This window comes from Camelus ferus, chromosome 1 (genome assembly GCF_009834535.1).
Source record: "Camelus ferus isolate YT-003-E chromosome 1, BCGSAC_Cfer_1.0, whole genome shotgun sequence".
Classification (NCBI taxonomy): domain Eukaryota; kingdom Metazoa; phylum Chordata; class Mammalia; order Artiodactyla; family Camelidae; genus Camelus; species Camelus ferus.
Window position 1 is genome coordinate 11,211,272 of NC_045696.1, and position 10,565 is coordinate 11,221,836.

The 10,565-nt window shown below is 53.5% G+C and overlaps 1 protein-coding gene across 1 annotated transcript in view; it reads left to right on the forward strand.

The window, feature by feature from the left end:
* URB1 (URB1 ribosome biogenesis homolog) overlaps positions 1 to 9,441 on the forward strand; it is a 62,347-nt gene extending 52,906 nt beyond the window's left edge. The window contains 9 exon segments of the mRNA XM_032476395.1: positions 769 to 929; positions 1,324 to 1,435; positions 2,384 to 2,490; positions 2,979 to 3,122; positions 4,135 to 4,244; positions 5,707 to 5,904; positions 7,094 to 7,335; positions 7,632 to 8,231; positions 8,672 to 9,441. Of these exon segments, the coding sequence (XP_032332286.1) occupies positions 769 to 929; positions 1,324 to 1,435; positions 2,384 to 2,490; positions 2,979 to 3,122; positions 4,135 to 4,244; positions 5,707 to 5,904; positions 7,094 to 7,335; positions 7,632 to 8,231; positions 8,672 to 8,901 (1,904 nt within the window). The 3' untranslated portion in view covers positions 8,902 to 9,441.
* The last annotated feature ends 1,124 nt before the right edge of the window (positions 9,442 to 10,565 follow it).

A 10,565-nucleotide genomic window follows, 5' to 3' on the forward strand; every position in this document is an offset into this window, starting at 1 on the left:
TTTTTCTTGACAGTATTTATATTGTAAAAAGGCCTGCGTTTTTACTAAAGAGGATTTCAAGTGTCCTGAATTTCAGGTGTGGTCAGGTGGGTCCCCTCATGGATCTGACCTTCTCTCTTGGTCACATCCTCTCCTGGAGCGATATGAGTTTCTCAAGGCCTCACAGGTGATGAATGGATATTAGTCAGCAGGCTCTCTGGCTGCAGCTTTTGCTCAAGCTCAGTGAGCTGCTCTTCTGTATGATTTTTGTCGTTTGTTTGAAGAAAGAACTAGGGTTGCAGAGTGGATATAAGTTAATCCTTCGTCAAATTGATGGGCCAGCTCAGGCTGGTTTGCACTGGCTCAGTTTCCCAGCATCACTGCCTTATGTATTTTCCTTGGCGGCATTTGTAGTTAGGAGCTCAGAGGCAGCAGGCTGGATGAGGTAGATACCGTGAGCTGGCTTTCCTGCTGGCACCCAGTGGGACCTCACCTCTGTTCTCTGGCTCATTGAGTATTTGTGAGACGTAATGAAAGAATCCTGGTTGGGATTTACAAGCATCTTAAAAGCTGGAGGCATGGTGATGATTGGCATGGAAGGGGAGATAGTCTTTTATCCGGTGTCAGAAGAAGTGAAGGGGAGCAGGAGAGAGACTTGCATTTCTTGTATCTGGCACACACACGTAGCCAACAGTGGTAAAATGCAAAAGGAAATCGAATTCTCCGTGTTGCACAAGCATTGCGGAATCGTGTGTGTGTGTATTTAATGCTTTATTTTATTTCTCGTAGAATTTGTGGTGGATTGTCGAAAATTTGTGGATTCCAATGCTCTGGGCCTCACCGTCATGGCCCTCAGCAGCTATGACCCCCAGATGCGAGCAGCGGCCTACTCCGTCCTGGCGGCCTACTACTCGCAGCTGGAGGGGGCGCGGTTCCGGGAGCAGTCCCAGGTGAGCAGGTGGAAGGACCCCTCAGGAACACAGAGGCGTGTTGCCAGGAGACCTGAGATAAAGAACAAAAGTCTGTCCCCTCCTGGGGGATGATGCTAGAGGTGGAGAGAGGTCTCCCCTTATAAACGCTCTTCTTGCATTGTGGGTGGGCAGAGCAGTTCTCATTTCTGTCGACTGTTTCCCTGGTCTGAAATCAGAGGTTATAACAGCTGTCATGCAGGACATATGAGGCCTCAGAAGCCATGCCCTGAGCTGTAGGGAACAGGAGTCACCTTTGGTGGTCCCCCAGGTGTGAGGAGGATGCCTACAAAGCTGTGGTTTAGGCTGCTTAAGACCAGGCTGGTCACAGCTGTTCTGAAAATTCTCTTTTTTCCCCTTTTTTCTTGGTTTTAAGGTACTGTATCTCTTGGATGTTGTCCGGAATGGGATCCGAACTCAGAACATGAGACTCACCTTTATCCTGGCTCTCTTCATTGCCAAAGCAGCCCTGCAGATTTTGAAACCAGGTACCACTGATTGAAATCTGTCATAAAACTTTTTTTTGTTTTGTTTTAGTTAATGGTGAAAAGTCATAGAGTGTTGGTACTCTTAGAGACCACATTCTTTGAGCCTAACGTGGTCATTTTCAGATGAGGAGACAGCCTCCCATCCGAGGCCCCCAAGGTCAAATAGCTTGTCCAAAGCCCCACAATTAGTCTGAAGTCAAGTTGCCATTAGAATTCAGGTCTGATTTTTATCTGTTCCTATATCATTTTTATTATGTGGTTTTTTTCCTTTACTTTAGAAATTATGGGAGGAAAGAAGGTAGTTAAGCATTTGTAGACTCTAAAGAAAATCCCAGCAGAGGTCACAGTGAATGGTCTCGGCCTCCTGTCCAGTCCGTGCCACCTGGGCGAGCCGTGTCCCACCTGAGACCTCATGTCGGGGTCAGGGCGCAGGGCAGCAGTGGTCGTGGGTGGGCTCTGAGGCTGCAGGCGGTCTGCACAGATGGGAGGCAGTGATCCGAGGGTGGAACGAGGGGGAGGAGGTGTCGGCCCCGTTGCACTCTAGAGCCAAGTGTTCCAGGGCATGTCTGAGCCCTGTCTTCTCTGTGGTGGTTCCCTCAGTGAGAGGCCAATGGGTTGGGTGTTAGCTGTGCTGTCTTATGTGAGGCCAAGCCTGGCTGATTGGAGCTTAGGCAGGAGGCTGATGACTGGGCGAGGGGAGCGATGTCTCCGAAGGACCTGACATCCAGGAGTGGTTTCTGAACCACGAGGGAAGCCTGTATGCGTGCAGAACTAAGGTGTCCTACTGCATTTTAATTCTTGAGAACTAATACCCTGGACAAGGATTAGAAAGCCCCCAAGGACAGGGATTTTTGATGTTTGATGTCCAGCCCCTCACTTGCCTGCTCCAGCCGACCGCGGGGTGTCCTGCTGGCACCTCTGTGAGTGACTGTCTGCCTGTGTCCACAGAGGAGCACATGTACCTGAAGGTCAACAAGTTCCTGCTGTCCCACGAGTACCTGAACATGAGCAAAGTCCCGGGCTTCTACCAGTTCTTCTACAGCTCCGACTTTGAGGTACTGCTCCCGCAAAGTCTCCCCAGTCACTTTCCCGGCGCCCCCGTCCAGGCTGTGGGCTGTGCAGCATGGGTGGGACAGGAGGCCAGGCGGGTGGGGGCGATCGCAAGCCTGCGTGCAGAGGCACTGTCCAGCCCACGCGGTGACTCTTAGGTGGCTTCTCAGACGTCGCAGGGCCCTGTGTGTCATGGTATCTTCGTTCTATTCTTTTGGCGAATCACTGGATCGAATATTAAATGTGCTTTTAGAGGACACCCCCCTGAATTAGCACAGTTCAGTGTTTGAACTTGACCTGGTCCTTTATTCCTGACCTGAAGAAGCCAAATCAGAGAAGAGGTGGAGGACTTTTAATAGCACGTCCAGAAACAGGGGGTTGGGGCTGCGGTGCCGCCGTCTGTGCCACCACCCGAAAATCGTGGTGTTTGAAGGGTTTCCAGAGACAAGGGCCTTCACTTACTCAACTAGTGTCTTGTTTGCTTGGGTTACAGCAAAAAGCGGAACAGGAGTGGGTGTTCGGGATTCTGCGCCAGGGGCTGCGGGACAAGCACTGCTACGAGCTCTGCGCGCGGCGGGGCGTCCTGCACGTCCTGCTGGCCTTCTTCCACAGCCCACTGTGCAGCGGCCAGGCCCAGGTAGGCGGCGTCAGGGGGCCTGAGGCTCCGCCCTTCCTCCGGGTCTGTTTGCAGGTCAGGTCCGATGGATTCTAACTCCAGCCTGACCCACTAGTTTGACATGAACTTCCTGTGCCCTCGCCCGAGGGCGGGGCCTGCGAAGAGGGAGGAGCTGTTGAGTAATCACGAGGCTTTGAGAGTTCTGGAGACACGTGGCCCCCAAAAACAAGTGAGGTGCTTGGAGACACTCAAGCCGCCAGGACGTCACGTGGTGCACAGAAGCCATAAGACATCCAAACTGGGAAACTAGGGCCAGGGGTCGAGGCTGCCCGCCTCGCAGCAGCTGACGGGGGGTGGGGGGCATCGGCAGTAAGCCCCGCCCCCTGCGGCGGGAGCGCGTGCGGAGCGTGTACACGCAGGGGCCGCTGGGGGAGTGACTGGGGAGCCTGTGGCATTTTGATTAATTCCTAGTGCGGTCAGCTTTTGTTTCTGATATTATGTACAATGTGGGTAAACAGCAGTGACTCAGGACTCAGAGACACATTTGAATAAACTGAATTTAAATAGGGTAGATTCTTATTTTTTATGGTTTGTGAGCATTCTAGAGCACCCAGTTAGCAGTTCTGGGGACAGTCCCGTCTTTCTGTCCTCCTTCCCAGGTGGTAGAATTGAGGTGATGAAATGAGCCTTCAGCAGCTCATGGCTGGGCTAGAAATGGGTCCGCATTCTCTCCCCACTCAGGCTGCTGCGGATGCAGGCCGTGTGGTTTCCACACTGAGTCTTTGCTGGTGATGGATCAGCAGACGTAGCGTCCGCCCGGGCCAGTGACTGCTGTGGCGGTCTGTGTCCTCTAGCTGTCGCTGGTGGGGAGAGGGGTGCTCCCGCATGGCCACCACTCTTACAGACTTAGCAGATGTCACATGCAGCCACCACCTATCATTGTAACATACCATGCTGTGGTTTAAAGTATTCTTTTGATCAAATGAGTCAAGTTTCCCCACTGAAGAGTGACTTTTTTGTTTTGGGTTTTCAGAATTGGATTTTGGAAATACTGCAAAATGCTGCCCGGGACGCCAAATCTGCCTACGAGATCCTGCGGGACTACAGCCTCTTGACATGGATCTTACACATCTTCGAGAGCAAGTGAGCACCTTGTGTGTGAGAGACCTTGTGTGTGAGAGGTGTGTGTCAGGCAGAAGGCGGGGACGGAGACAGTGGCATCTCCCTCTGGCTCTGGTGTCAACTGGAAATATCCAGTAGCATCCATGTTCTCCGACACAGCGTCCTCTACCTACCTGTCACCAACCTCCTGGTGATGCCAATATGGCATTTCTTCACTTTAAATCTGTCTTCTGAGCATCTTGTCTGCCGTGGAGTGACAGGCGCCAGCTACTGCCTGCGTTTGGTGGAGGCTCTGCCCGCCGACCAATCTGTCCTAGCTGCGCAGCCCAGAGGCCTCCCCTGGAGTGGTGTCCTCCATCTGAGGTGTCAGGACAGCTGCCCTGCCTGAGGTAGAAACCAGGAGCCCTCAGTGTCAGGAGCACTCGTTTGGCGATGTGGGTAACAGCCCTCCACTCCCGCCCAGTGTCAAGGTGCTTGGGGAGGGGCCAGTGCCCGAGTGTGTCCAGAACCTGGTGGGCATTTGTCCTGTTATCTGGGGGGACTAACCACTAGGGTTCAGTTTCTCACTGTTCTGGAGGCCGAAAGTCTGAGATCAGGGGCCAGCATGGCCGGGTTTGGGGAGTGCTCTCTCCATGGCTGCCAGACTGCTGACAGACTGCTGATTGCCTGCTGTTCCCTCACAGGGCGGGTTAGAGGGAACGGGGAGCTCTGGTCTCTCCCTCTCCTTACAGGACACCAGTCACATCATGGGCTCCAGCCTCGTGACCACATCTAAACCTAATGGCCTCCCAAAGGCCCCCCTCCAAATACAGTCACATTAGGGGTTAAGGGCTTTGACACCCGAGTCTAGGGAGGGGTGGGGCACATGGTTCAGTCCGTAGCCTGGTCTCTATGATTCCTGATAATCTCCTGAGTTTGAGGCTGTGTGAAAAGATGAAGACCTTGTCTCAGCAGACAACCCTTGGCTCAAACAGCTGTCCGCGATAAGCCCAGGGATATCCAGGCTCTTCTGTGCATTTTTTAAATGAATTTTTAAAATATTCTCCAAAAGAAAGTAACACCTTACATCTAGAATGGATATATGGACATCAACTTCTAGACTGTCTGAGATTTATGAAAGGCACCGTTGGCTGATCGCCTGTTCCCGGCTGTGACCTTTACGATTTAGAGCTGAGCTGTCCTCGTGGGCAGGATGGCTCTTACGGTGCTGTGGTGGCTCCAGAATATCTCTGTCAGGACTTCAGTGGTCGTCTGGTTAGAAAGGAGGGTTGGGGCCTTGCCCTGGGATGGAGCTGTGTTTCTGTGGCAGGCACCTGCTCTTACTCAGACGCTGTGCCTGTGTGGGGGCTGCGGTGGCGGGTTGAACCGCTCAGGTGGCTGCCCTGTTGTGGTCTCTTTGTGGTTCCCACCCCCGCTCCCCTGGCAGATGTCAGTGGGAGGAGAGGCTATGACAGAGGGTGGACTTTGCCACACTTGGTTTCAGGTTTCTGGAGACTCCGCTGCTGTCCAACGTCATCTCCCTGCTGCACACGCTGTGGGTGACCAACCTGGGGGACAGAGGAGCGGAGGTGGGGGAACAGCCTCCTCGCAGCCTTGGTTCCCAGGAGCCCCCGAAGCTGCTTGCCCTGCACTTGGTCAATGAGTTCCTCTACGTTCTCCTCGTGCTCTTGAAGCACCTGAGGTGAGCCCCTCCCCGGCGGGTGGGACCCCAGGGAGGTCACCCCCAGGCATCCCCTTGGTCACGACTCCACAGGTGGGCTCTGGGCTGGGATTGCCATCATTGTGGTGACATCAGAAAACCTGTTTCAGCTCTTCCTCTCTCCACTTCGACTTTACGAGGTGCCTTTGAAGACCATGAGAACTTACACACTCAAAACACCTAAAATGTGTCGTGAGATCATTATTAGCAGACAAACCATCTATCTGGAGATCAGGATTCAGGCGCTCAAAACGATATTTTGTAGAAAGAACGTATTTTCCATGATCTTAACCCAGGGAAGTTAAGCTTTTCCCAGACTTGCCTCTACCTTCATTAGCCAGCATGGGCTCCCTTATCCATGAATTTACTTGAAAATTTCAGTATTTTCATCTGATCCCTTAGAATTACACTCTTGGTTTCCTCAGGGGCGCTCAGTTCCTCTCAGACCCTGCTGTGTTAGAGCAAATACACTGTGCACTGGTGTTTCTGCTTTGGGAACGGGTATGCTGATGGGAACCAGAATGACAGCAAATGGATTGTTATCTCAGAATGAAAACTTTCTTGACAAAGAGCAGGCGTTTGGTTTTCTGTTCTGAATTCAATTGTTGAAGCAGTGCTGGACCACCCTTGTTTCTTATTTTGGGTTGTCCAGGACACCATGGTCTCTGAGAACTGATTGTTATTCAGAATAATAATGATTGTAATTTAAAAATTGTGTGGAGCAGATGGTTTTGAACTTTCAGTTCCTTAGAGCTCAGAGGACTGTGTGTCCTCCGGGGCCCACCGTCAGGTTTGGCCATGGAGGTGCTGTCCTGGGGCTTTTCTGAGCCTTTTCACTGGGAGCTCCTGAGACGGAAAGGCAGTCCTGGAGTTGTTCTGCGAGGCGGCAGTGCCCTGACCGCCAGGCTCCTCCGGGCCCTCCCAGTTAGCCGTGGTTTCCTGAGAGCTTTCTGTGCCTCCGGGGTGGAGGCCAGACTCTGGTTCCCTTCTTGCCTTCCCTGGAGCGGCTCGCTTTTTCCTGCTCTGTGTGCTGGGGTCCACGCTCTTGTCTGTTGAGGACGAACTGTTTGCCCTCTAGGTCTGTGGCTGGTCTGTTGTCCAGCCGCCTTGGTTATGGGCTGCGGGGTGAGGAGCTGGCTCTTGCTCAGCAGGTGACCTTGGCTCCCAACAGGCCCACCTTGGCCTCTACCCAGCTGACTAGCTTCTTTGAGACACTCGACTCCGTGCTGAGGTACCGGGCCACCGTCCTGCAGGCCTTCAAGGACCTGAACCGCTTCACCGTGAACGAGGCCGTGCTGTCCACCAGGGATGTCCTCGTTCTCCTGCACAAGTGGAGCCTCATTGGGAGGGACGTCCGGCTCCAGGAGGACCTGAGAGCAGCTGCGGAGAAACACCAAGTCAGGGAGCTGCTAAGTGAGTGTCAGACCCATGATCTGTCTTGTGCTCCCCAGAAAGGGCTGGCTTCCACCCAGAGCCGCCAGCATCTGTCCTCTGAGCAGTGTTTCCAAAGCTGATGAGGCTTGGAGACAGGGCCTGTCTGTCCTCATAGCCCTGGTCGGGGAGGAGATGGGGACCTGGCTTTGAGTTCCAGCTCTGCTGCTCACAGGTGCTCGGCACAGCTCTAAGCATGGGGCACGCCTCACCATCTGGATCTGTGTGGGGACGGGGGACACTGGTCTCACTGCCTTTCTTTTCTCTGTGTGTAACAGAAATGCTCAAAGATAAGAACAAGCCTGTCATGCCAGCGAGAGCCAAAGGCCCTCGGGGCCGGAAGAGGAGGCCTGGGGAGGCAGAGGAGATGGCCGACCCTGAGCTGCAGGTGTCCACCCTGGAGACGTGCAAGGGCCTCCTGAGGTCCATATTGACCCACTGGGGGCCGGTGTTCCCCGGGCCGGAGCCCGCTCAGGAGCCCACGGACCAGGCCACCCCCGAGAGCGAGGCCCCAGGCGCCGTACACACTGTCACCTCCCTGGTGGCCAGCTGGGCGCTGCACTCGGTGGCCGAGAGCCCACTCAGCGGGGCAGGGGCTGCCGGCCTCCTGGGCTGGCTGAAGAGTCACGTTGTGCCACAGCCGCTGGTTGTGGCCGACCTTCTTCAGGACGATGCCGTGAGGAGCAGCTTATTTCGCCTGTATGGCCGGCCCTGCGACGCCGAGGGGCTGGCGGGGCCCGAGCAGGCCATGGCCTGCCTGCTCAACACGGTCATGCTGCGGCTGCTGGCGGCCCGGGGTCCCGCGGGGAGCGCCGTCCCGCCGGCGGTCGAGGCCCTCCACCTCTCCTCTCTGAGTGCGGAGGATGGAGCCACACAGGGTAACGCGGGGTCCTGGGCTGGGGGCTGAAGAGATGGGAGAGTGGGCTTGGGGGTGAGGAGCACCTGTTCCTTAGAGCCTGTCAGGTATTGTTGGTTAAGTATTTGGGCCCCTTATCACCACGTGAAGAATTACGTTTCTCATCGTGACCAGACGTGTGCCTTGTGTGTGTGCGGGCACGCAGGTCCCACAGTTTACATGCTTGGCGTCTAGCAGGTGCTTAGTAAAGGGGTTTGACTACACAGATGAAGAAACAGCAAAGGCCGCAGGAGGGCGAGATTAAGCCCAGAGTTAAGCAAAGGCAGAATTAATTTGTTTTATCTGCGCGTTCACCGCACGTTGCATTTAAGGGCTTGGCTGAGCCTGGGGCCCCGTGCACGTGGGCGGGTGACTTGTGGGCTGGTAGATTGCGTCCTAATGGTCCTGTTGTCCCTTCCTCAGCCACTGCCACATTCCTGGTGTCTCTGTACATTAAGGATGTCTGGCTCGGGGCCCAGCGGCCAGACACCCTCTTGACCCACATCCAGATGGTCCTCGACGCCGCAGAGGATGCGCAGGCTGGTGACGAGGAGGCCGTCGTCAGGCTCTGCAAGGACATCTCAGCCCAGTGCCCCGCTGTGGATGCCCAGCCGGCCGGTGCCTCCAGCTCCGGCTTCTGGGACTCGGGTTGAGCTGAAGGTTCCCGTGGAAGGCCTGCGAGATGACCGTGTTGTATATTGACTCGGTGTCCTGACAGGAAGTTGACTTTACTTAATTGACAAATAACAAGCTCAGGGGACTGTGTGTGCAAGGTGATCAGAGTCACAGGGGGCTTGGGGCCTTCGGGCCACGAGCAGGGAAGACCCTTCTTAGGGTTTCATTGTTCCTCAAAGAAATACCTCAAATTGAGGTAGCACTTCTGAGCACTTAAGGGATTCGTGGATGTTAGCTGAAATGTCCAAAAATAAATCAAGCTCAAGAGCATGAAGAGAGATGTTGAAGTTTCCTTTCTGTAGGAAATCATGACAACAACTTGTGTGGCTTTTTGAATAAATAATCCCTGCCAGTGTTGTGTTGATTTTTTATTAAATAAAAAGATGTCAAAGTAAATCCTTACAGTATCAAACTGACTTGACTTCTGCTTTGGGAAGATAACCTGCATTTTTTTAAATTGTGTTTCAAAGAAGGGATTGTACTTTTTATAACTTGTTAATAAATGTCTATTTTTGTTAGGTTTCTGTGTTTTGCTTAATTGATGTTAATAAGCTACTTTTATTCCACAGAGACTTGCATTTTAGAGGTCAGATTTGACTTTTAAGATTCCTTTGTTAATTGATGTTGTAGCTGACACATGCTGAATGAGGAATGTCATGGGTTTCCCAGATAAAATTCGGTCCTGTTCATTTAAAGCTCTGCGTGTACCCACATCCCTCCTGCACACCTGGGCTCCTGGGAGTCTGCTGGGCCCTTGTCCCATGTCAGCACACAGCATCCCTGTCTGTCACCTGAGAGACGGCCGTTTATTTGCCCGGATGATACATACAGCACTGAGAATGGCTTGGTTTCAGCTTAAACACTTACCTTTCTGTTTACCTCCAGTGGTGTTTAGACTTTCTTCTGGTTTTTTTAATGACTTGGAAGATTTTTACCAAGAGTAATGCTGACCTGCACATGTCCCCTTACCACAGATAGGGCTCATTGACTAGAAAGCAAGGACCTGTTACCTGCCCTTTTCCCTCCCCCACAAACCCCCACAGTGATGTTCGTAGAATATTCTGAAGCCAGAATCCTTGGTTTCGATTCAAGTTGGAAAGGCCATGTATTCCCCTCTCCCGCTTCCACATCCCTGGGGCCCATCAATCTCCCTCCCCTCGTCTTCCCTTCCCACCACTGCCCCCAAGTCTGGCCCTCACCTCGGGGGACTTTTCTTTAGTCACCTGGGATGGGGGGGTGTTTATGGGTATGTGGCATGGTGCTGGCTCCTGGCCAGGGGCAGACTGTCAGGCACTAAAGAGCTAGGGTTTTGGGGGGTCTCACATCAGAGGTCACATGAAGTCACACCCAATATGGCACCCTCCTGCCACTTGGGCTTAGGCCCTGTCTGCCGGGCCAGGCTGCTTCCTCTGGGGAGACGCCTCCTTGGGCTCTGTCAGAAGTCTCGGGGAGGTCAGGTGTGATTCAGGTCCCTTGACCACAGTCAGTGACCCTGGCCAGGCACACACTGTTCCATTTTGGTAACAGTGACTATCAGTGGCAGATGGATGGGAAATTGGCAAGCCCTCGCTGGGCGTCCTGAAAAGAGACAGATCAGCCAAGCCAACTCAGGGCCGATATTACAGAAGTAACAGTTGAAACT